This window comes from Aedes aegypti, chromosome 1, assembly GCF_002204515.2.
Source record: "Aedes aegypti strain LVP_AGWG chromosome 1, AaegL5.0 Primary Assembly, whole genome shotgun sequence".
Classification (NCBI taxonomy): Eukaryota; Metazoa; Arthropoda; class Insecta; order Diptera; family Culicidae; genus Aedes; species Aedes aegypti.
In genome coordinates, this window is record NC_035107.1 from 83,814,630 (window position 1) to 83,840,943 (window position 26,314).

Consider the following 26,314-nt stretch of genomic DNA (forward strand, 5'->3'; position numbering starts at 1 on the left):
CTTTTCTACGGGAAATTGACGCAGTACCCGAAGCAGTTATTCTTTGATTTGTAAAGATTCAAAAATCTCAGAATGCATTCAGCATTCGATGGAAGCATCTCTGTTTTATTAAGCATTCGAGAATGCATGAAAATTGAGCATTTATTCTTGAAATTGTTGGAAACAATGTGATTCCGACTTGTCCCATTTAGAATGAACGAATGAGCATCCCACCATAGTAGTTGTTCATTCGGATTACAAAGTCATCCTGAAACAAAGTTGGTCGCATTGAAAATTTTCAAATATTACACATGTTTGCTTATACAATTTTCACTTTGAATCAATTTTCTGGATTTACAAGTCAAGCTCTCCAATGCTGATTTAATTCTGACCTTCTGCAAAAATCGTGGCAATGATTTCTATCGCAAATTGCTGCGCTTAAAGGTTATCGTAAAAATACTCAAGAACATATTTAAGCAGCAACACAGATGGAGAGTGGTTGAATCGTATAAAAAAAATCAATCTATTTTTGCTGTGCGTGATTACGCTTCTTTAACACACACAGCATACATAAATTTCTCGACTTATTTTTTAACATAATAACCATGTTAAGAAAAAAAAACCTTGAAGTTGACAACCAAGTTTAGGATAGTGATTGCACGATAGTTTTCACACTCCAGTTTGTTGTCTTTTTTTGTAGATAAGGCTGATAACGCCTTGCTTCCACTCCTCCGGTAGCTGTTCCGTTTCCCAGATTCTGAGTATCAGCCGATGCAGATAAGTGGCCAACCTGTCCGGGCCCATCGTGATGAGTTCGGTTCTGATACCATCTTTGCCAACGGCCTTGTTGTTCTTGAGCTGTTGAATGGCATCCTTAACTTCCCCCATCGTGAGAGCTGGTTGGTTTCCACTGTCCGCTGTGCTGACGTAGCCACCGCTTTCGATGATGATGATGATGATGGTCCCGCCACATACCCCTACAAAGGTTTGAGCTAGACGATATATCTTTTAGATAATTAATTGTGATCAATGTTAACCAGATTTACAAGCAATATTCGGTCTGATTATTATAACAGGTGTAAACAACATTAGAAGTTTCCATACTCTACAGCAAAAAAATAAATTAATAAACACTGTTGGTCTCAACCATCAATATTCGTAAGCATTACTAGTGATCATGAAAGTTCAACAAAATCCAAAACATTGCTAGATTTGGTAACCCCGCAAGCTGATTTCAAAAACTTTGGGCATTATTCGCATTTTCAAGAAATTTCCGACATTCAACCAGACAACTTACTACTAATTAATAGAATCATTCAACAGCCTAAATCCCCAAATTGGTTGATAAATAATCAAAAGTCATTTATACCTGTGTACCGCGCGCGGGGCTCAAATCTCTGTAGACTTCACAAAAAAGAGTAAACTATAACTACGTCAAAATATAAAAAAATCCATCATCATCATCGAGGCGAACATTATAGTTTATTAGTGCCCCAATAATATTAAAACAAATACAATTTAGTCCATACAAAATATCAGTTAATGATAACTTCGTCAAGATATAAAATTAGTCTAAGTCTAAAAAACTTATCAGAGTAGCTGTTCAAAAGGCAGCTTTGACGTGTGAAATACATAGTCTTTTGAACTGTGTTAGTGTTGTTGCACGTTTGATGTGTATAGGCATCGAATTGAAGACATTGATTCCTTTAAAAAACAAAGAATTTTGTGAAGCACTGGTAAAAAAATTAGGTGTTCTTATATCATCCGCGTTTCTAGTATTATGTCCTGACCTTCCGTACATGTGTTCTCTGCGCCATTCTGGTGTTCATCGTAGTGCTGCTTCCACCTTTCGATCACCTCGCGTCAATAGTCATGATGCTCCCATCCTGGTACATTTCAGCTCGCGGCACGAAGCCTTTGCGGGATGTGTTGAGCTTCTGATAGAATTTCTGCGTTTCTTGAGAACGGTACAGCAACTTCATCTCTTCCAGGTGACGCTTTTTATCCCGGAACAGGTGGGTTTACTGTTTCCGCTTCAGTCTGTATCGCTCCACGTTTTGTCGTGTACCATGCTGCAGCATTGCAGCCCGCGCTGCATTCTTCTCCTCCAAAACCTCCTGGCACTCTGCGTCGAACTAATCGTTTTTTGAGCTCCGTTCCACATATCCGACAATGTTTTCGGCTGCGTCGTTAATGGCTGCTTTGACTGTCCTCCAGCAGTCCCGCAAGAGGGGCCCTATCAAGCTCGCTCTTATCCGGCAACGCTGCCTCAAGATGCTGCGCGTACATCCGGTTGTTTCAGTCGCGCTAGATTGTACCTTGGCGGGCGTCGGTACCATACATCGTTGATGACGGATAGTTTTGGGCGCAGTTTCACCATCACCAGGTAGTGGTCGGAGTCAATGTTAGTGCCACGATAGGTTCTGACGTCGGTTATATCGGAGAAGTGCCGTCCATCGATCAAAACGTGGTGGATTTACGATTCTGTCTCCTGAGGTGTCGAGGTGTACCGATCCGGGGGCTTTGCTGGAAATAGGTGCTACGAATGTGCAATATTTTTGGATGCGACAAAATCTACCTACGGCCTACGACTGCCGTTCTCGTTCGTTATCCGGTGGGCGCTGAACTTTCCACTTGAAAAGCGTCTTTATCATCATCAGTGCTTCAGGAGTGAGGGATGTACACGTTTATTATGCTGAAGTTGAAAAACCGGCCATTGGGCCTCAACTTGCACATTCTCTCATTGATCGGCCATTACCCGATCACGCGCCTCTGCATATCACCCATCACTATAAAAGCTATTCCCAGCTCGTGTGTGTTAGCGCAGCTCCTGCAGTGCTACGATGCTAAAACCGTGGATCTTAAGTACATCGGAGATTATGCGTGTGCTTCCGATGAAGTTGTGATGATGTGTTTTTACGGTTGGTTTGCAAAGCCTGACACCACCCCCTAAATTTCCGGAGGACCATAGTGTGCAGTTTAGCATAGTGTCCTTCTCTGGCACTCGGACGATGATCAGCCGCACCTAACATGGGGAACAGACGCTGTTGTGAGCCGCTCCTAACATGGAGTACAGACGCTCCAGGTTTGCAGAAGCAAAAGCAAATCCCCCCTTCCCTGTCAGCATAAGTCCCCATCGTGGTTGGTTACCCGATCTTCCCACGAGGAGGTTGGGATAGGAGTTGCTGGGAAAGAGGCTAAGGACCACACAAAAGGGTCTATTTTATTCCTGCAGGTACGCGAGGTACCAATGGTACGTCATGCCCAGCCATTTACCGTGCTATTTTACCATGAACTGCACTAACAATTTCCAGTGAGTTATAGACACGCGTTCGTTCACAAATCTGATACCACTGATCATATCTTCATGAATTCTTATAGAAATTTTTCCAATTTCTCACAAATTGTTGCAATGATTCATGGAGGAATCTTCGTATACTATTCTGAGAAATTCCACCCAGACTTTTGACAAGGATTTCTGAAGCAGTTTTTCTAGAAGCTTCCAGAGATGAATGCAAATAGGACAGAAAACCACTACAAGAAGAAAAATTTACTTAAAATTATCAGGAGTTCCAATAAGGACAAATATTGTAATTCATTGAATCATTCAAAAATATATATTTATAATTTCATAAAGGATTTCGCAGGCGAGTTCTTTTAGACATTTTTTATTTTTTACATTTAGTTTTTTTTCAGAAACTTCGCAAAAATTGCACAAAAATATCGTCTTTTTTTATTTGTCTTGAAAATTTTCTCTTGGAATTTTAAAGTTACCTCAGGAGTTCTCAGAGGAATTCTTTCAGTTTCCAGTAGAAATATGTCATGGCGGTTAGTCGAGTCCTACCTTCCTTCTATTACAGCGGAGTTTGCTTTCCGACTCCAACACGGTGGGGGATTGGTTGGTGCAGCAAATGGGGGATGGAGTGGAGCTTTGGGGTCCAATTCACTATCGTCTAAAGCCTTCTTCTTGGCGCAACAAATGATGGTTGTACCAAGCAATCCAATTGCGTTTTGTTGTCAGTATTTTCTAGGTGCTGTTTGGTCAGTGCATGTGTGCTCGCCACGGTCAACCAGGGTCGTTGGGGCAGCAGCGCAGTACTGTACATGTCTGGTGAATTCTTTAAAGATCTTTAACAATTTTCATTAATTGTTTTGACCATGAAAAAAAAACACCCTGGAGATGGGAAAAGCAATCTGAAAATTTAAATAGAATTCCTGGTATAGTTATCCGTAGAAGATCTTTTGAAAGACTCCGAGAAGAAATTCATATAAAAGTAATTTTTACAAACTTCAAGGAGAAACTGAAAAACTGAACAAATTCCATGATTAATTCAGGAAGTTAATTTGTGCAGGAAGATATTGGTTTGGTGCTGCTTGAAGTACACATTCTTGTTGTGTGAAAATTGAAAGAGTTGTTGGAAGAATTGCTCAAAAATTGTGAAAAATACTAAAACAATTCTTTCAATGAATTTCATCAGGAACTCACAGAGAAATCTCGACGGAGTACAATCCTTGGTGGAATCTATGGAAGAGAATTCTGAATAATTTTAAAAGGAATTCTAGGGTTACTCGTTTTAAAAATGCCTGCGCAAATTTACTGGATTTACTTGAGAAATCGCGAGGAGAATTATTATTATTATTATCTTTATTAGGGAGATTTTCAGCCCAAGGCTGGTTCATCTCCAGCGAGGAGAATTGGTAGAGGAGTACATGAACTACATTGAAAACCTTTGAGAGATTTCTTAGTGAAAAAATAAATTTTAATATTATTTTGCAAGAATTTCTGATGATTACTGGAGGAAGGTGTTTAAAAAGTGTTTGAAAAATCCCTCTGATAAATTCTAGAGGAATCACTGGAGGAACTTTTTGAGAAATTATTGTAGAATCAAATCGAACTTTTGAAGAATATCTTGGAGGAAGAATAAAGTTTCTCGATGTACAAAATGACATCATACGATATATAGGTTCATTCCTAGCATAGTTTTGAACTCTATTTGGAATTTGAAACGGCCTTGTTAATCTTAAACCTGTTCTACCCTCAGATTTCATTATATGAGGGTAGAACAGGTTTAAGATTAACAAGGCCGTTTCGAATTCCTAATAGAGTTCAAAACTATGCTAGGAATGAACCTATATATCGTATGATGTCATTTTATAATGCAAACCGTGATTGTTTAAATGTCGAAATGTCCAAAGAACAAATTAAGTATGTAATAAGATTTATTTTTTTGTTGTATTGACGGAAGAAAATTGTAATTAGTTTAAGATAATGGGCAAATGCCTACAGTCACAATAAATCAAATCAAATCAAATGAACAGCTTGGAATATTCTCAATCAAATCGTTGTAAAATCATGTAAAGAATTACTACTCATTAGAAGGCATTCTGATAGATATCTTACTTATTAAATCTAATATAAAATTATCTAGTTTTTTGTAATGCTTATAAGAATATATTCATGTTTTCTCGGAACAATTCTTCGATATTGTTGTAGATAAATTTCATGAAACATTAATGGAGAATATCCCATGAATAAATAATTTATCTTATAAGTAGGGTTACCAGATTTGCTCTCAGCGGAAAGAGTACATTTTTTCAATTCTGTAAAAGAGTACTTAAGAGTACACTTAGCCTATATAGGCGCTTTATGCTAATGTGATTGTTTTAATTTTCTTGTTGTGACCTTTTTTTATATATAGGCTCCTAAAGCCCTGTCCCAATTTTTTTAAATGTTTTTCGTTGATTTAAATCCAAAAAAAAAAACAAAGTTTTCCGTTTTTTTGTGATTTTGTCACCTCCCTATTTAAAAATCATATTTTGAGTGTATTTTGTAAATAAAATAAAGATAAGATGTTTACTTATTACGACCTTTTCTCGCCTAAATAATCCAAACAATCGCAGGTTCATAATGACAGCCATATATCCCTCTTTTTGATCACAGGCACTATTTTCAATACTTCATTACAGCCCGCATAGCAAATTACGGTTTGCCTTACTTTCCGAACAGTATGATTCTTTTATCTGTAAATGTTAGTGTACCACAAACATTTGCTTTGATGTTGGACAGTATGAGACCGAAAACTTTCGACTGTATAAAACGTTTTTCGAAACCCATACCAAATAGTGACAGTTTGTTACAATGTCCAAACATTGTTGAATTATATGGAGATGTATGCACGCGAAATATTGTTATAATATAAGATCACAATTTGTCATTTTGTTTGTGCCTATTTTTGCGGATCAAACTTACACAGATAACTATCACTAGTTGTTACTCTTATCCGACAGTTCGACAAATAGTTCCAAGTATTAATACACATCTGAAAAATACTGCAGCGACTGAGTGAATTTCATACAGTGATTAACAATAATTTGCATTCTCGCACAATTTTAACAATAAAGTTGAACAACATTGTTATTCAATCCGCATTGTTTAACTTTTATTCAAATGAAAAATTCTTTTAATCATCCTGCATGAAATACTTATATTCAAAAACCTGTGGACTGTTTTGAACGTGTATGTTTTGGTTTGTCTGAGAAAAAAAAATTAAAAAAATAATTGGTTGATTGCACAAATCGAAAGTATTGAAATGTGTTGAAAGTAATGTTTTAAAAATAATCCCGGTTATTTTGGTACGTAATACAGATTCTGATGAGTGCGCTAAAGCTATTATCAAAAGAAAATTATGTGAAACTAGCCCGAACGGTGGTTGTACTGCTGCCTTTAATGCGCCCCCAATGGGAGAATCACTACGGAATTCGATTTCAAATAGGGAAAGGTTGGATCAGCCGAAATCATTGGAAATAACAATCAGGTAAGTTTACGGATCCATATCAATAACTAAAATAAAATGCCCAAAACTCGATGTCCCTATTTACCATTACATTTTCATTTCTTTTCACACCGGCAGGACAGGTCCCATCTGGAGGATTTGTCCAAATAGAGCTGGGTTTTGCTGCGGAGAAAATTGCAATCACCCGCCTCAGAATGTTTAGCTGTCGAATCCGAAGCGATCGTGTTGCATTTAGAAGGAGAAGCTGTGTTCGATTAACCATACTTCTATTTAAGCAGCAATAATTCGAACACCATTGAAAATACAATAGCATGGCAAGTTTATTCTACGCTCAATCCTACAGTTGAATAAAAGTAAGATTCATTTATTTAAGATGTTTGATTGTTTCTTATTTGTCATATTCGTGTCGGAAAATGTATTAGGCAAAGTGCAAAAATAGTATTTTTGTTCGTTTTGTTGCGTTTCAAACGTTTAGTTTTGATGAACTTTTTTGTTTTTTTTTTTTTTAATTTATTTGCATTACCGCTTTAACGCAACAAAATGTATAAAAATCTATTTTTGCACATTGCATAATCCATAATCCGATGCGAAGAAGGATATTGTTTCTTATGTTTTAAGCACAAAAGAATAGTACAGCAAAGAGTGGAAGTACTGTTAGCCACCGTATATGAATAATAACACATACACTATTCGGTTTGAATCCAACTTAATGGGTCAAATGTATCAACATTATTTGGTTTACAGTAAACAGGTCAAAAAATGGAGAGTATACCGACCGTTTCGTAAATTGTAAACGAAAAAAATTGTTCGAGAAAATCGTCGTTTTTTTTATGGTTACATAACTTAACCGCCTATTCCCCACACTGTTATTTTTCCAATTACCATTTATGAAACTGTGAGACCCGTTCGTGGTAGGGTTGCTTTATTGTTAATTAGCATCTCTAACCAAATTATTCTGGTATTGTTACAAATGGTTGTGGATGTTTTGGGAAATGACTCTTGTATGGTTCCCAATTATGCGGGAGATTTCTTGGAATTTTACTTTATTTTTTTAAAATGTCTTTAAAAACAATATTCATTTGTGAAGGAAACCAGATGAACTGAGTAGAGGGTTCATTCAAATATTACGTAACGCAAAATTTGCCAATTTTAGACCCCCTCCCACCCCCACGTAACAGCGTTTGTATGGGAAATTTCAAATTTTTGTATGGATCGTTACACTATGTAAGACCCCCTCCCTCCCCCTGTTGCGTTACGTAATATTTGAACAATCCCACAGTGAATTTTAAAACTTGGTTTTCGAAAAGAATCACTTTAAGTGTTGGTAAGGACCTGTTAACTTCCTCACAGCTTTAGCCAAAAATTTACTTGCAAAATGGCGTTTCTAAAAAAGTGCTCGAACAAAAGGTGTTGCAAATATGCTAAATTTTTAAAAATCACTATAAAACAAAATTGATCAATACTTATTCGACTATTTTTCAATAGTTTGACCTTTATTTAACTTATTTCGATGTTTGATAAGAATTTATTTGAACGGTTTTTAAAATTCAAATTTTATCGCCCTCAAGTGGACTTGCATTAATTAAACTATCAACATAATCATAATATTCAGTTCTTAGACAGTTTGTTCAAATTTGGACGATATTTATGACATACATGAAGAGAGGTAAACTTGCATAGGAAACTGAATCGATTGAGGGAACAATAAGCTAGAGAGGTGTAACTTATAACGGGGTTAAAGTATGCTAGACTGAAGGGACTACGTATTTCATAGAGTTAGAGGAAATATTGAGATACATATCATCGAGCAAGGAAGAGTTTGCTTAGTTTGACTACTTTTTTCTATTTTAGGTGAGATAAATGAGCACATAAACTCATTCCAATCATTATTGAGCGAATAATACCAATTTGGTTCGGCCAGTAATTGTCGAAAATCTGTGGATTGCATATTTATTATGCGAAAGAGCTTAACCTGGTTTCTTCAACTGATTATTTGATTTCTAAAGAATTCTCAGCATTATCTGGAAAAAGAGTACACTTAAGCCTGTTTAGCAAAAAATAATAGTACACAAATATTCAAGGCGAAAAAGAATATATGTACTCTAAAAAGAGTACGTCTGGTAACCCTACTTATAAGGATCCATGAAACAATCTATGAAGAAATGATCTTAGACAATTTCTGGTTGAACTTCTAATGAATTATCAAGTATAATCATACATAACCAGGAGTCCTTCGACTTTATTGAAATCTGGCATAAAATTAAATCATGCATTTTTCAGCAATCCTTTGTATGTTTGAGAATCATATTCTACAGGAATTAGTTGCGGAGTCACAATATTTGTAACGCCACTCCTAGAAGTCACTGATAGTTTCTTAAGCTCAAAAAATACCCCAATACACAATTGGCCAGACTATGTCTGTACAATGACCTTTTTCTGAACGCTTTACACTTTTCCACACAAATGATTCAAGGATTGTTGAATTTTCAATTGGCTTGCTGGATTCTTATTGGAATTAGGTATGACTAATCAATATTGTGGCATAATTTCTCGATTTAGCTTGTTCTGTAAGTAATTACGCTTTAAAGATGATGCTACATTTTTGTAAGTTGAACAATTCCATAAAAGTTATTCATTCAAATGCTGCATTTTATCAATCCAGAAACAATTTATTGCACTGTTTTAGATCTTCCAGCAACACTTCAACCAATACTACATTGAACTGATTTTATAAGGCTCTTGACCCAACATCTCACAAACACATGCGCACACTATTACACTTTCTGCCATAACAAACGACATCAGATTGTTTGTTTGCAAAATTCCTCATCGAAATCGATGCTGAGGCAAACAAGCACCAACATACAACCGGTGTCTCAGCGCAGATGACCCAATACTTAGTATTCTTTTATTAAGTCGATAACGTATCACAGAGATAAGACTTCAGCAAGACGGTCGTCTTCTTCTCCGCCTCCAGTCGAAGATATCTTATCGTGGCTGAAACTTGTCTCCATCGCAGTCGTTGTCTGTCTTTCGAATTGGTTTAGCATAAGCCAAGGGTGTAGAGCAATTGGGCACAAGAAAACAAGTGAGTACCTAGGAAATTGTTCCTAATCTATAAGAATAAGAAAAGAATGACGCGTGATATTTGCGACTACTATCGCTTCTTGCACTCTGTTCTCTGAGACCGAGTCACGGTTTTCAAGAAGATGAGTTCATTTAATTATCACCTTATTGCCAGTGAGGCTGGCGATACGGGACGGGCCTTATCTTTCTCTTCATTCTGATACGCTAAATCTTAGGGAAGTCTCTTAATGATTGATTTCTGTTCGATTCCATTCACGTTCAGGCACCACATTGCCAGAAGAACCGACCCGGAGATGATGTCCAGTAAGTTACCTGCCTTTTTTTCTTATACACATCTAGCAGAATTCCCATTGTCGCTAGCGCTTAGATTCACATTCACATTTTCCATTCCCTCACACTGCTCATCCAATTGGACTTGTAATCGCATGGGTAAAATTTGATCACGCTTACAATCCGAATCATTTCAAATATGAATGCATCCTTCAATGAACTAACGAAGAAGTCCCTTTTGTGAAACTGAAAATAGAGCTATTCGACGAGACTAGTTCCGGCAGTGGAAACGCTACCCGTAATGCGTTGCTTCTGGCGGCCGGAGTTGGGGTAGCCACCTTAGCCGGTTATGGCATCTACAAGTTGGCGCTGAAATACCTGGAAAATGTTCCACCCAAGGAGTTAGTAATCCTCGGTCTTCTGTGTTACATAATTCAATAAATTCTACAATTTATTTCAGATGGCGTCGAGTGGGCGAGATAACGGACCTTCATGTCTACCCCATCAAATCATGCGGGTCTGTTCGCGTCAGCGAGATCAACTGCTCCAACATGGGACCGCGTATTGCGCTGCTCCGGGACCGTATCTTTATGGTGGTTCAAACTGATGGAACGTTCATCACCGGCCGGAGTCATCCATCTATGGTAATGGTTCAACCACGTTTCGACGACAAGCACGAAACGATGACCCTGTCCGCTCCAGGGATGATGGACATCAGCGTAGATGTTAAGCGTCTGCTATCGGTAGAACCGGTCAAGGCATCGGTTTGGGGTCAGACTGTCACTGCGGTGGACTGCGGAGAAGAAGTAGCCCGGTGGTTGTCCCGATTCTTGCTCAGTGAAGACTTCGGTCTACGTTTGGTGTTCTATCCGTTGGACTACCCTACCCGGGATGTGAGAGAGAAAAACAAGATTCACCTGAAATTGACAGCTAGAGATTCTGGAGCCCTGCACGACGCCACCAGCTATATGCTGCTTTCGGAAGCGTCGGTTACCGATGTGAACTCCAGGTTGGAGAAACCGGTAACGGCTCTGCAGTACCGACCGAACATGGTTGTGAAGGGACCCGGGGCATTCGAGGAAGACGACTGGAAGTGGATCAAGATTGGAGAGACGATTTACAAAAATGTTAAACCCTGCACCAGGTGAGTCAGACGATAAGAAGATGATGCTTGTCTTTTTTGGGGAGATTGTCTTGTTTCGGACGTAGCTGGTTTTCTATCAGTTGTTTTGACAAAATGTGTTATCAGGACGGGATTGGTTTAATTCAATTGGACAGACAAGACAAATAACAATCATAAGATTACACGACAAATATGATGGAGTCTTACACTTTATAAGTAGATGGACATGGGTTCATTTGCGGTGAAGCAGAAATCTGCATCCAGCCACCAAAAATACGACGTATGGAGGGCCAAACTTTAGAGAGCATATTAATCCTCCTTCAGTATCGTATGGTTTCTGTAACACACTGACCTCCGTATATAACAAGTCTTACACGACACAGATGCAGGGCAAAATGAATCAAATCAAGGACATAAATTGGGCTTACAGTACCAACACGATTAAGAACTATTTTCTGTCTTCTCGATATGAGAGCAGAGAGTATAGAATTTAAACTGGCATTTTAACTTTCCTAAAGCATTAAGAAAAAGTTACACATTTTACATAAAAGGTCAAAAATGACCCATGATTTTGAAACGCTCTCAAAAATACATTTTGAACCGTTTGAATTTTCGTTCTTCTAGCTTTATATGAAAAAAATAGAACCATAAAACGGAATCCTGGTCAAATTGTGTTAGTATGACACAGGGGCACTTGAAATCTACTTCAGATAAAATTGATACATATCATAGGGTCTGGGTCATTAAGCATAATGTCATTTGACAGAGAGGACATTTTTCATAACGGTCATGTAGCATAATAGACATTTGGCATAACAATTTTCATCAAGAACAACCATATTTTGGCCATAAATTTGGTTATACCAAATGGCCATTATGCCAAATGACCATTATGCTAGATGGCCATATTTCCAAATGACCTTATGCCAAATGGCATCAGACAAAATGGCTTTATGCCAAATGGCCCACTTCCCATATCATGTTCAGAAGTTCATGCGCATATATGGTAGAACGATTGAAATTTCATGGTGTTTTATTTCCATTTACAAGAGCATCAAGTGGACAAACATTTAGATTTGGTCAGATTTGGTAGGAAATTCCGGAACCGGTTCCGGCAGGTTATGGAGTGGCTATTTTCAGACCATTATAAAGTACCGTCGTGCGATAGCTCAACAGTAGTCATTTCATATCTAGATCTAAACATTTCCAGAGATTTCTCGATATCCTTGCAGATAATACTAAGAATTCTACCAGGATTTGCACTAAGAGTTGCTTCAGGTACTCCACAAGTAATTATTATGCGATTTCCTCGAAGGATTCGTCAAAAGTTTCCTCCAAAGTTCTTAAAGAAAAATTGGTACACGACTTACTGAAAGGATTTTTCTAAAATCTTCTCAGAATTCCTCTAAGAATGTATCTAGAAATTCCTTCAGAAATTCTTCCATGAGTTTTGACAGCGATTTCATCATTAATGACTGTGAAAACTCCTCCAGGTATTCCTCATAAAAAAAATCCAGGTACTCCTTTTTTAAAGACCGTTTTGTAGAAAACCATGGAAGGATTCCTGGGGCAATCCCTGGAAAAAACCTTCAGAAAAAATCATGGAAAAATCTCTACAGGACTTTATGGAGGAATCCCTTATGTAAGATTCCTGAAAGCATACCTAGATAAATTATTGTAGGCGTCTCCCGGGAAAATCTCTAAAGGAATCCCTGGAACAATTTCCGAATGACCTATGTAAATTTTTCTAAGGTAGGAATTTATCTTTGCTTGATTGGCTTTTTGCCCTTGGTGAGTTCGCCACTTTCTCTAAGAAATAACTGGAAAACTCTTTGAATGAATCCCTGTGGATTTTTTCTTGAAGAATTTCTGGAGGAGCCTCTGGGAAAAAAAATCTGTAAGAATCTCTGAAGCGAATTGCTGAAGAAATCTTTGAAGGGTTACCTTGTATACCACCGAAGGGGTTTATAAGGCTTTTTTGAGTAAATTGCTTAAAGAATCTTTGAAGGCATCTGTGGATGGATCTCTGGAGTAAATCCTTGAGAAATTCTACGAGGATTCCCTAAAGAAATTCCAGATTTTTCCGCAGAAATCCAAGAAAAAATCTATGGAGGAATTTCTGAAGGAATTCATGGGGAGATTTTCCTGGGCGAATTAATGCTGAGACTTTTCTAATATAACCCCTGGAGATATTTCCCAAGAGAACAGTGAAAAAAAACTCAGAAATAAACTCTGTAGAGATTTTTCTGGATCAATCACCATTGAGGTCTCTGAAAGAACTCTTGTAGGAATTGCTGAATGAATCTTGGGAGAAATCTCTTCAGCGGAATTTATCCAGAGATTCATGGATTCTGCCAAGAAAATCTCTACATGAATTCATACACAAAAATCTTCATGAAGTCGTTCAGAGATTTCTCCAAGAATTTCTCCAGAAATTCTTACATGGATACCTCTAAGGCATTTTTTTCCAGGAATTTACTAAGAAAAATCTCAACAGGCTTTTTTCCAGGGATTACTTCAGAAATTTCTCCTATGATTTCTCATGGGATAACTTTAGAGTTGCTTCTAGGGATTTCTTCAGAGATACCCCCAGAGATGTCTACATGAATGCTTTTAGCAATTTATCCATGTAGGCTTCGTAGATTTCTAAATAAATTGCATCAGATATTGCATTGTGAATTCATCCAGTAATTCATTTGATTTTTTTCCAGAAACTCTCTCTTGACGAATTGTTTGTAAAAATCCCTGTAGGGATTCCTGAGGTCATTCCTGGAAGATCCTCCAGAAAACCTTTTGGAGATATCTCCATAGGATGGTTAAACACTTGGAAAAAAATTATTGTAGGAATCTTCCGGGAAAATCTCTGAAGAAATTCCCGAAGTAATCCCAGGAACAGTTTCAAATAGACCCAAGTAGATTTTTCTGAAGTAGTTTGTTGTTTTTGTTTAGGTGGGTTTTCGTTCTTGGCGTAGTAAACCCTGAAAAAAACTGTAAGAAATTGCACGAAAATCTCAGAAGGAATCCTCATAGAAATCCTTAGACAATTCTCTGAAAAAAAAGAAAACTTTAGGAATCTCCGAAGTGAATTGCTGAAGAAATCTTTAAATGGTTACCTGAATAAATTGCTGTAGAAGTTTCCGAAGGATTATTTCAGTAAATTGCTAAAGTAATCCTTAGAGGAATCCGTGAAGGGATCTCTAGAGGGATTCCTGGAGAAATTCCTCGAGGAATCCCTAAAGAAATTTTTGCAGTAATTTTTGGAACCCTGTAAGAATTACTATAAAGATTTTGGTAGAGAAATCACTGGAGAAACTTATGTACAGATTTTTCCGCAGAAACCACAAAAATAGTCCATGAACAAATTTTTGAATAAATTTCTGAAGAAATACATGAAGAGATTTTCCTGGACGAACTTATGCTGAAGTTTTCCCTATATAACCCCTGGAGACATTTCTATTCTTCCAGAAATTCCTGGTAGAATTACTGGCAGAAACGCTGTACAGGTTTTCTAGAATTAATCAACGGAGAAGCGCAGAGAGAATTCTTGCAGAAATCGCTGAAAATTCTTGAGCGTAATTTTTCCAGAGATAATATTCTCTTCGTGGATTCCGTCATGAAAATATCTACCTGAATTCATCCAGGAAAAATTCAACAAGGATTTCATCAGAGGTTTATTCAGAAATTTCTACATGAGTTCCTTCAAGGTTTTTTTAAGGGATTTACCAAGAAAAATCTCTACAGGCCTTTTACCTGGGATTTGTCTGAATTTATTGAGGGATTCCTCCGGAAAAATCTCTGAAGTGATTCTTCAAGGGATATCTCCATAAATTACTTCAGGAATTTCTTCTAGGATGTATCAGACATTTCTCCACAGATGCTTTCAGGGATTTCACCAGAGATGCCTTCCGGAATTCCTATAGTAATTAACTCATGATATCTTCCAGAACTCCTTTCAGCATCCCTGGAGAGTTCCTGGAAGAAATCCAAGCCAAACCCCTGCAGAAATTCCTAATGATATTTATGGAGCCCTTTCGGAATCTGGTAGTAATCAAAATTTCTCTTAGATAAATCTCTGAAAGTGTTTCTGAAGAAATTCCTGATAGAATTTGTACAGCAATTCCTGGATACATTTCGAGATGAATTCTTGACCGGTTTCCCTAATATAATTCCTGGAGCCTTATTTGAGCTAGTCTCAAAATTTGCGATTATGGTCAAAAGAGTTTATTAGTCAGCAGTAAAACGTCATTCAAAAACATGAATTATGACATGTTGAAAGATCTCAATTTGTAATATTATCAAATTTACCTAATCTGGCCATTTCGGAAATGGTTCTGAGCATTTGTTTTGTTGGAAGCCTAAAAGCTTTAAAAAGAGTTCCATTTCAAAGTCATGGGTCATTTTTAACCCTTAATGTATAATGAGTCACTATTTTTTGTAGCGCCACTTCAAGAGGTCGCTGAGAGCTTCATTTTGCACAAATGTGTTCGTTTTCAGAAGTTAGGAGATTAGAAAAAAACCTTTGTCTAGAGTCATGTATGCTACTCTGTAGTTGCGATTTGCGGGATGCTTTGAGCTTCTGGTAATGATTTTTCAAGAAACCTTCTCTTGGATCTCAATGAGATTTCTTTAAGATTTCATTGGGATTGAAGAAACCACATATGATGGAGAGGAGGCGAGGAAATCAAAAGATGGAAGCAGCACTACGATGCACACCTGAATGGCATAGAGAACACAGACACAGAGGGTCAGGCCAGCGGAAAGTGTTCAGCAGTTTTTTACCCATATAATTGGCCGATTCTTGAGAAAATCTCTTCAGAAATTCTTGTAGGAATTTAAAAATGAATGCATGGAAAAATCCCTGATGGTGTTTCCTGAGAAAATTGTGGATCTGGTGAAAATCATAATAATAACTTTTTACACAATGAGTAAGATTTCAGAAATTCTCCCTCAGCCATGTTGAGACCGCATCCCGCATTCATTTCAGCTGACTATCATCAACGTAGAAGACGACAGTAGCCAGCGCATTCTGATGACGTTTCGACTAATCATCGGTTGCGGTTCCAGCTTTGCCTCCGACACTACCGACCACAAATCTTCGCACTGAAGAAGCATCTCCATGCGTTTCCATCAGACGCGATAGTTCTGGTTTTCAACGTTGAAAGAATTAGAAGCGAAAAAAGCTTTTCGTTTGTTCTCAAGGAGTTTTGCGAAGCGCTGAGGTGTATAGATGGTTCTTCTCAAGGATATCAATGAATTGACAGAAACCATAGTTTGACGTCAAATTTGGAAACCAAGATGACGACTTCCAAGATGGAATCCATTTTGGAATCGAAGATGACGGATCCAAGATGAATACCACTGAAAACCCAAATAATATAGGTATTTTTGGAACAAGATCGAGGAGTAGAATGCAAATGTCTGACGCAATTTTAGGCATCTTCTCATCGGTCCGTCTCAAAAATACCCATATGGCATGGGTTTCAAGTGATTTCCACAAACCGAAAATCGCCATCTTGGATTTCCGAATGGCATCGAACATCGATTTCCGGCATCTATTCATTGGTTATGTCTCGTAAATACCCTTATTGCATGGGATTAAAGTGATTTTCACAAACCGGAAGTCGCCATCTTTGATTCCATCGATTGCTGACATCTCTTCATCGGTTACGTTCCAAAATAGATTGGTTTTCGAAGGTCGTCATCAGGCAGGAGCGTAAGTTGGAATTTTCGGAGCGTAATGAAAGGGAGCGTAAGTTTGGAGCATGAAAAGAGAGGGCATTAAGAGAATGAGCGTAAAAAAAGTGCGCGTAATAAGAGGTTTTGCTGTATATTCAAAAGCTACGGACACCGTCTTCAGCAATTTAGCTGCACAGTCTGTAACTTAAAACTAGATAGCCGAGGAACATTCCTGAAGAAAAGTTTAAATGGTTGCAGTAGGAATCGAACCCACACGACACGATGCGCTCATTGCCTGGCACTAACCGCAAGAAAATGCAATTTCTCTCTCAAAGCAGTTTTCTGAGGACCTAAAATAATTTTGAGCTATTTTCATAGTAGTGAAGAAGAAGCTGTCGCATGACGTGTTTTAAAATGGAAACGAAAATGTCCGCTGACAATTCTAGCAACAGCCAATGTGGCCATTTATCCTTTTCAAATCCATTGAAAGCCCTCTCATGGAAAACCATGAGGAAAGAACTGTCGCATTTTGGTGAGAAAACGCAATTGTCCCCTTTCACAGATTCCCTCAAGGCACATCGGACAGTCTGCAGGCATATTGGAAGACGTAAAATTCAATACTTTTATCTGTTGTGATCAGTCTTAGATAGAAAAGAATTGATTTTTAATACAAATTGTTGTAATACCTCAAATGGCCATAGATAGGTACCCCAAGTGAATCTCTGGAACCATCTGGTATTCGAGGATTGTGATCCATACCATCAAAACAATAATTAATACTGGACCTCTCATCAATTTTCATCTTGCGCTTTCATCAGAATTGGTCAAAATTTACCTGAGGCATAATTTTTTCAAGTTGAAAATTTGTGGCCTTTTGAGTGTTAAGCTTTTTAAAGTCCCTTAAATGATCCTGAAATCTGTAAAAATTCCCAAAAATCGCTTTAAAAGTCATGAAAGTCCTTTGATAACCGTAAAGGAAGCCTGGAATATTTTCAAAAAACCTTTCAAAAACCCAATAGTAACCATTGGAGAGATTTTTTTGTTCCTTTCTAAATCCCTGGGATCCCCACGGAAACCCATGATAATCTTTTGGGATATGTGTAAGCGACTAGTAACCCTAGCAAATGACTAGAAATCTCTTGATAACCAAGTGAAAATCCCTTGGAAATGTCTTAGTAATCCCAGAGAACCTCTGAAAATGGTTAAGGTAACCTTTTAGAAATCCCTAGGAAATTCAGAAACTCCGAAGAACTATTTGATAGATTCTCATAGCCAGTTTCGTATACTTTGGTAGTCTTTCACAAGGTCTTTTGAGAATCTCCGAAAACATCTGTCAGAAAGCTCGTAGAAAACCCCATTAAAATCCCTGGAAATCTCTTACGTAATCTTTACAAAACACTTGGGAGCTGTCAGTTACCTTAGACCATCTTTTTATGCTCCAATTTTAAGTTTGAACTAGCTATTTTTGCACGCTCTTATGAGGAAATGTTTGGTTTAACTAATTTCATGTTTTATATATCTTTAAATGCTCTCAAATGGAAAACCACTTAAAATGGGTAATTTTCGTAAGTCCACTCAAATTCAAAACACTCATAACACTTTCATTATCCACAGATGCATCTTCACTAACGTCGATCCGGAAACCGGTATACCTAGCCCACAAGGCGAACCACTTAAAACCTTGAAAACGTAAGTGAAATGAGTTCCAATTTTGAGTCCAATATACATATTTCTCTAAAATCGACTAATCTATCATTACAGCTACCGCAAGAAGCCCGGCCTCGGCGATTCACCGGTTGTCGGCATGCAGATGGGCATCCGCAAGGAGGGCACCGTTCGAATCGGTGAAACGGTCTACATTGGATGCTAACGTTACGTTCCGGACCATATCGCTATCGTCGTCATCTTGACTAGCTGCCATTCCTCACTTTTTATATATGTTTTCTTACGTTGTGTGACTTGCTGTTCACGTGATTGAACAGACTCGGTATAGGAGCTCAACAGTATTTTGCTTTTTTATGCAAATCAATCCGCATGTTATGTAACGTTGATGTTCTTATTAAGAAAGAAAAAATCCTTGTTTTAAAAATACAACAAATTTATTAAAATTTATACAAGGCATACGATTAATTCATCCATAGTATACTGGATCTCCGAGGCTAACCTCACCGGGAACTCTCAAGCCTAGATGTATGCCAAATGCAGGTGCCTCTCCGAATTCCGGTTTTCTGCGATAGCTAAAAATCAAAAATCACATGTCAAGTGAAAAATTCCAAAACCCACTCCCAATCCATCTCACCTCTTCAGGGTCTTCAGGGGTTGTCCTTCTACGCTGCTCGAGCCCTTCTCCGGATCAATGTTCGTGAACACGCATCGCAGACATGGCTTAACGTATTTGAACACTGTGCTTCCGATCTTCACCCATCGCCAATCATCTTCAGCGTAAGCCGGGGGACCCTTGACGACAAAATTTGGTCTGAACTGCAGCACTGATACCTTCTTATCGAGGCGTGTGTTCAAATCTTCCACTGTTGCTGTGTTGAACAGCATGTAACTGGTTTCATCTTGCAGGGCACCCGAATCGTCATCACTCTTCACGCGCGAAGTCTTATCCAAGGGATAGAACCTCAGTCGGTAGCCTTCAGGCTTTTCCAGCAAATACGTCGACAGCCATTTGGCAACTTCATCTCCACAGTCCACCGTTGGGACCGTTTCACCCCAAACCACTCCCTTTATCGGTTTCTGTTCAAATAACGCACCAACCGGAATCGTGATGTCATCCATTCCCGGTGCGGACAAAGTCATCTGCTTGTAACCGTCGTCGAACTGCGGTTGAATCAACACCATCTTCGGCTTCTGCCTGGCCGTGACCCATTTGCCCTCCAGGTTCGTCACCATGAAGATCCTATCGCGCATCATATTCCGTTGAGGTCCCAAATCGGAGCACTTGACCCGACTCATCCGGATCGGAGCGCATGACTTGATGGGAAACACATAGATCTCGTTGATCTCTCCAACGCGGCGCCAAAGCTTCGGTGGAGTATTGTCGATCCTCTTCTTGATGTGACAAGCGCCTACCGCTCCAACGGCTATCGTTCCCACGCCGGCAGCCACCAGTAAGGCCTGCCTGGACGGACTAAGTCCACTGAATTCCTCGACCAATTCTGCATCCAATCAAGGCCAATTGAAACAACATTATTAATTATCCTGTATATTTATATAAATCACTTCACAACAAATGATACCTACTGGAGAACATCGCTTTCGCTTTTGTGCTGCACACTGTCTGCCAACGACTGGTGGCGACGTGATCTTGGCGAACAAAAGACAAATCTTCCAATTCGCTCACACATGCGCGCGCGCCTTTCGCGTCAATTACCAAGACCAACCAATCAGAAGCTTATTTACGGTGCAAAACAGCAGAAAAACTGATAACCGGGACAGATTTGCACGACTGCTCTATCTTTGGACACCGTTCAACAGATAAGGGAATCTGCTTCGACGAATTGTGAGATTTACTCTGGAACTGAACTGAGGTGTGCTATCGTGCGATGTTGGTTCCGGCCCTTGTCGATGCATCGTGTAGGTGTGCGGAAGGTCGGCAGTTGAGTGGTCGTGAATTGAATAAAAATGTAAACATTCGTTCTGCGCAGTTGCAGTGATTTGTTTGCAAGTCTTTTGTCGCGGTGTTAGTGGCTAGGGATTTGAGCCGATGATAATTTTACATTATTTTTCGGCGAATCAGTCTATGATTCAGAGTACTTTTTGTCAAGTTTACATTCACTTTGAAGAGTTATTTATAATTTTTACTATATACAAGTTGGTATGTGAACGCCGTGACGCACAAAGACAACGTGTTTGTAATGTGTGCTTTCTCTTCCCGTTGCCTTACATCAGAGCTGTTTAATATAAAATTACGAGATAAACACTAATGCGCATAGTGCTCTCTCATACGGAACATTGCATCTTCAAATTGGCTATCCTAGAGTACCTCAGAAATAGTCATCAGGAAAAACATTTTCTAATGAGGTCTTAACAGGGATGGCTATTCGCAATATTCTGTTGTCAAGGTCACATAATATTCATGGTATTTAACAACACTGCCTTCAATCCATATTTATTAATTATCGCCTGCAGGTATACCCCGCATTTTCAACTTGTATGCATGCTTACATTTTAGAGCCGGCACACGACTGGGCCAAGTGAGACTCTTTATGATAGATGCACTTGCATTACTCTTCTTGTCATGCTCTACGGGCGGATCGGGTGGATGCCGAGGTCGACCTTGCGACTTTGGTTGAGGGGTGACTACCGGCACGCAAGCGTCCGATTACACAAAGCCGGCGGTTCTACCTTGGTGATTTCGTCCCGAGGAAATAACGCTCATTTCTAAGAGATCTGGTTTCAAACTCCATTAGTTCCGCATAAATACGATCGATTATAGCCTCGTCAGTGCAAGCAATCAAACAATCGTAAACGTACACTAGTAAGTATACGATAACGCCGTTGCTCTCGCGCGCATAGAGGATCCGATCCTCGCTGTTTTAAATCCATCGTCCAGCAATGCTGCGTGAAGTGACTGATTCCAGCACCGGAGTTCATAAATGCTTTCTGCAACTTACACACAAACTTCTCCTGTCCGGGTGCTTCAAAACCAGCGGGCTGTCGCATATATAGTTCATCGTCTACCTTACCATTCAAGTATTCCGATTAGTGACTGATCCTTTGATCACGACGGAGGCGGCTGATGCGACCAGGATCAATATTGATTCGTACGTCGTACGCGTCGTGAAGTGAAAAGTGCCCTATATCGCGTTAGTAGTGTTTGTTCATTTGATCACAAGGAGCGACGAACACTTATTCGACGTACATTGCGTTTATCGAGCAACATTGCGAATCGGGTTAGGTGCATTCATTTCAAATTAAATCTTTATCGTTTACCAAAACGAATTCTTTCCCTTCCCCATTGGCGTAGGAACAGGGGGGGGGGGCAGGGGGGCCTGGCCCCCTCCAGAATCATCCAGCCCCCCCCAGAATTTATGATGATAAAAAAAAACACAACAAATTAACACGTAGCAGAATCTTCTGAATCAATGTAACTACTGAAGAGATTTTTGTCAATAACAAGAGTCATGGTTATTGACAAAAATCTCTTCAGTATTTACGTTTTCTTATGTTGAACAACTGAAGTGAGGAAACCTCGCTTGTCTCACATAGCAGCAGCGAGGTGGTGAATCGCGCAAAACCGATAGCTTAACCGTTGCTGTCGATCGAATGGTTACTGTTAGAAATAACTTTTTGTTGTATGCGATAAGCGCAATTTATCGACAATAAAAGCGTCAATATCCTGGAAATTCATTTCCCAAAATTCGTTCCAAATCCAATTAATACTGTTTCAGCATAAAGCAGCATGTTCCCTGCATTCTGATTTATTATGTTTTTGGAGGATACCCTGCTCGAGATATCCGGTAATGAGAATTCACTAAAGAAATTCATACATTAACTCCAACTCGTATAGTGTCCGAAAAAAATAATTGAAAAATATAGACAGAGTTTCTAAAGGAATTTCTAAGACAATACATAGCGAAAATTCTTGTTGAAAATTAAGACATAACTTTCATGGAATTTTGGCGTATCCAAGTTTTCTTTAGATGATGTGGAAAGATGAAACAGAATTGTCGCTTAAACTATGTTTTTCCAAGAAAACTTATTACTTCATAGATTTTAATTTGATTATTTTCCAACAGATTTGTAGAATTTTTTAAATAACTTCGATATTCTTTACAGAATTTTAGTATAATCAAATCCCTCAAGGAATATTGAAGGGTGGCTTCAGAACTTTTGAAAATGTCTTGTAAATAAATCAAATAATATTGTGGGACTTGTTCATATTTTCATAGTGAATTCCTCCTTGTTGACATTCATTCCTTACCGAACAGAAGAAAATAACTACTGAATACCAAATTGATTCCATACCAGATAATTTTCAATACTTACAACCTGAATGAGGTATGAATGAGCCCTGCATAAAAGGTAAAATACCTAAAATAATACCTCCTGCATATTCTACAAATGCCAAGCTGATAATTAGATCAGGTATTGCAATACCTAAATAATACTTGATGGATTTTCATATAAAAGTGATTTTTTTCAATAATAGTTATTTCAATAATAGCAGTCCTCAATACCTTTCGTTGGTATATGGAGTGTTTTTAATTGTTTGAAACATTTTTTTTTAAATACCTTTATAATACCAAAACGAGGTATTGAAAACTGAACAATACCCAATTATGGTATGATACCAAAATATGGTATGCATAAGTTATTGCGAGTTATTCTTTCCTCCTCGGGTTATTTGTCTATTTTTCATTAGCAAATTGATTACGGAATATGTTCCCGGATTTACCTAAAAATGTTACTAAATCTTTCACAAGTTCAGTTTTTTCTCGCAATTCCTCAAAAAGTTGATTCTGTCAAATCTAATACTGAGATATTCTGCTGATTGTTCTACTAGAAATTCTTTTGCGAATCCCTTTAAATATTTTTTCCATAAAATTTATTACAAATTCTTCCGCAAAGCTCATAAAAGTCCTTAACAAATATTTCCAAAAACAATAAAAAAAATGCGTCAAACATTCTTCTATGTTTTCTTTTCCGAGAAATTTCTCTTCAATTCCCCGGATTATTCTAGAATTAAAAACAAAAGGTTTTTAAATGTCGCTTGCCTGCGAATTCTTCAGAGGAAATTTGTTGAAAACCCCAGAAAAAGTTTTGCGGTTCAAGAATCTGTAGAGAAATATGTAGCAAAATAACTGAGAAGTAGAAAAGTAAAGAAATTTGTACTGAACTTCCTTAAAACACTTCTTTGGAAATAATGTTATCAATTATTAGCAGAATCCTTTAGGGCGGAATTTCTATAGGCTCGCTGGCAGAATTCTAGAAAACCGGAAATCAAGGAAGGATATTTTTCAAAATAATTTCTAAAGAAGATTCTGATGCAACTTCTGGAGAAATTTATTTTATTTGTCAAATAATTAGAGAGGTTTCAACTATCCTGTAATTTACCTCTAGAAATAAGATAAATAATCACTTGACTTTAATTTTACCATTAACCATCTATTGCACTGCTTTAACCTTTCAACCTGCTTTTATTTCTCCTTCCTTCGCATGACGCTTTGAGGAACTTCGTACAAAAATCTGTCCACACTCCAAAAAAATGCAATATTTCGAATAATTTAAAAAATGGTGAATTATAGGAGTTTTGAATTTTTCTACTAAAAACATACTCTCAATGTTTTCGCGTTAAACTCTTACAGTATTACAGAATAATAGACCCTTCAAAAAAGTTTGTTTTGAAATTCTGAACGTAGGAAAAATTCTACATCAATATGTTCACCAGAGTATCATAAAACTTCGGAGTTGATACAAAATTTTATCTAAGATTTTTAGTTACAAATGCTTTCAGTAAAAACATCAATAATTTTCTATTATAGGAGACGAGGAAAAAAAACAAGATTTTTTGTAGTAAACCCTACAAGAACCACTTAACTTTTCTATGAGGTACATTGTCAATTCTTGAATTTTACGACAGGAATTCTGTATTTTTTTCCGAATAATGATTATTCAAAAGATTACCAACAAAGTACTTTCAAACCTTTTTTTGTATGTGTTTCTCTAAAAATCTGATATGGAGTGATTTGTAGGGGAATATGTAGAGCAAACCCTTAAAATATTGTGATAATCCCGGAGTAGTTTTTGAACCAAAAAATTGAGAATGGAGATTTTTTATTTAAATTTTATTCATGGAAAAATCCTGAGATGACCATTACCAAAAAAATTAGAGTTAATTCTAGACCCTGAAAAAATATTTGATGGAATTTCTAGAGAAATTTTTAAAAAGTTCAAGAATAAATTGCAAAATATTAGTAAATCTGATGAAAAATTTCTTCAGAAATTCCGAAAAGTATCGTTAGTGCGGTTTAAACAAAAAAATCTCTGGAAAATATTCAGATGAATCTCTGGTGAATTTTTCGGAAGAATCTTAGGGAATCTAAAAAAATATCTGTGAAAATAATGCAGATACAAATGCGGAGAATTTCTCTGAATAATCATGAATAAAATTTTCTCAATTGTATTTTTTTTTCAATTGCTCATGAAATTCTTGTGAAATATTATAAGGAATTTTTAGAGCAACACCTGGAAAAATCATTTGATTGTTTTGCAGGAAGTCCGGATAATTTTGAGTGCGTTTTTTAACAATCCTGCAGAGACATTTAGGAAGAACTTCGAAAGTAAAGTGGGAAGAACTGTTGTTGAACTATCTGAGGAATTCGTGGAATAAATCCTTGCTTGTTGTTATTCCTGAATATCCTAATCAAATTTTTAATGGACAACTGGAGGATACTTTTAACCAACAATTGGAATATATATGTAATAAGTATGTAGAGGGCCTTCCAAGAGAATTTATTAAAATAATTTTTAATGCATTCTCTGGAGAAATTCTTCAAGTGTTTTTTTTATTTTTTAGCTATTTGATAGAGAAATTTTCTGGTGATCAATAAGTCTAGGAATGATTTTTCGTGAGAATCCCAGGATGAGCTCAGTGGAAACCGGTAAAGGAATTCTTGGGGAAAGCACTGGAAAGTACGAACATAATTGGGGAAGGAATTTCTTCTCTGTGGTAGATTAGAATCAACCGAGTAGGCGCAGCTCTGAGAAGTGAAGTAATTCGGTCAAGATGTCAAGATGCAGACGGAACCCACCACATATTGGCGACTAAGATGGGATACAAATCACAACCGATTATATTAGGCTCCGAAAGGCGTCAGCAACAACATCATTAATCCAAAGAATGAAAAGGTGAACGATAATGCTGCCATAATGAAAAACACAATTTCTGACGACCCTTTTCACCGAGTAGCCAAGGATCGTGATCGACGTATTCAAGCGCCCATCGTTGTTGAACAGCGACTGTATCTCAATCTTGGTATTGTCAAATTACTGAGATAAGTTGCTGAAGAAAATCTTAAAGCATTTCTGAGAAATTGAGAAGCCATTTAAAAAATCTAGTTTAGCTGAAGTGCTAGCATATGATGCTGAGTCACACGAAGTGAAGAAGGACAACAAAAGCAGAGAGTGCTTCCATTCCAGTTCTCTGAAGAGATGAAAGACATCCCTGAACAAGTAAAAGTCGGACAACGTAGAGATGCGTTGGTCCGAAGGAAGCACGTATTGTCAAAGTCCTGACGAGCAACGCGCATCAACGCGTTAGCTCGAAGAAGGCAATAATAAGTCAAAGACCTTAACGGACAACGTTGAGTTGCGTTGATTCGGAGAAGGCACGTATTATAAAAGTCCTGACGAGCAACGTACGCCAACGCGTTGG

At 37.9% G+C, this 26,314-nt stretch overlaps 2 protein-coding genes and 1 long non-coding RNA gene across 4 annotated transcripts; 2 read left to right on the forward strand and 1 right to left on the reverse strand.

Annotated features, from left to right (window-relative positions):
* The first annotated feature begins 6,104 nt into the window (after nt 1-6,104).
* Nucleotides 6,105-7,145, forward strand: LOC110674445. Its single transcript, XR_002498871.1, has 2 exons — nt 6,105-6,794; nt 6,891-7,145. It is a non-coding gene; the product is annotated as an uncharacterized LOC110674445 (long non-coding RNA).
* Nucleotides 7,146-9,615: 2,470 nt separating this feature from the next.
* Nucleotides 9,616-18,974, forward strand: LOC5564011 (mitochondrial amidoxime-reducing component 1). Of its 2 annotated transcripts, XM_001648285.2 has the most exons (6): nt 9,616-9,861; nt 10,123-10,163; nt 10,387-10,531; nt 10,591-11,274; nt 18,544-18,618; nt 18,691-18,974. In XM_001648285.2, exons 2-6 carry the CDS (start codon nt 10,154-10,156, stop codon nt 18,797-18,799), a joined length of 1,023 nt encoding a protein of 340 aa, XP_001648335.2. In that variant the 5' UTR covers nt 9,616-9,861; nt 10,123-10,153; the 3' UTR covers nt 18,800-18,974. The 2 variants fall into 2 exon arrangements, with proteins under 2 accessions (XP_001648335.2, XP_021697098.1); XM_021841406.1 differs by lacking the exon at nt 9,616-9,861 and having other exon boundaries at nt 10,073-10,163.
* A 32-nt stretch (nt 18,975-19,006) lies between these two features.
* On the reverse strand, nt 19,007-20,512 carry LOC5564012 (mitochondrial amidoxime-reducing component 1). The gene is made up of 3 exons (XM_001648284.2): nt 20,179-20,512; nt 19,229-20,093; nt 19,007-19,166 (listed from the first exon to the last, which is right to left on the reverse strand). Exons 1-3 carry the CDS (start codon nt 20,186-20,188, stop codon nt 19,061-19,063), a joined length of 981 nt encoding a protein of 326 aa, XP_001648334.2. The 5' UTR covers nt 20,189-20,512; the 3' UTR covers nt 19,007-19,060.
* Nucleotides 20,513-26,314: the final 5,802 nt, after the last annotated feature.

Bases quoted from the DNA above. Each gene is read 5' to 3' on its own strand.
- LOC5564011 (XM_021841406.1), top strand. From the start codon at position 10,088: ATGATTGATTTCTGTTCGATTCCATTCACGTTCAGGCACCACATTGCC. The intron at 10,164-10,386 runs GTAAGTTACCTG...AACTGAAAATAG, and splicing joins CGACCCGGAGATGATGTCCA to AGCTATTCGACGAGACTAGT. The intron at 18,619-18,690 runs GTAAGTGAAATG...CTATCATTACAG, and splicing joins CCACTTAAAACCTTGAAAAC to CTACCGCAAGAAGCCCGGCC.
- LOC5564012 (XM_001648284.2), bottom strand. The intron at 19,167-19,228 runs GTGAGATGGATT...TTTGATTTTTAG, and splicing joins CCCCTGAAGACCCTGAAGAG to CTATCGCAGAAAACCGGAAT.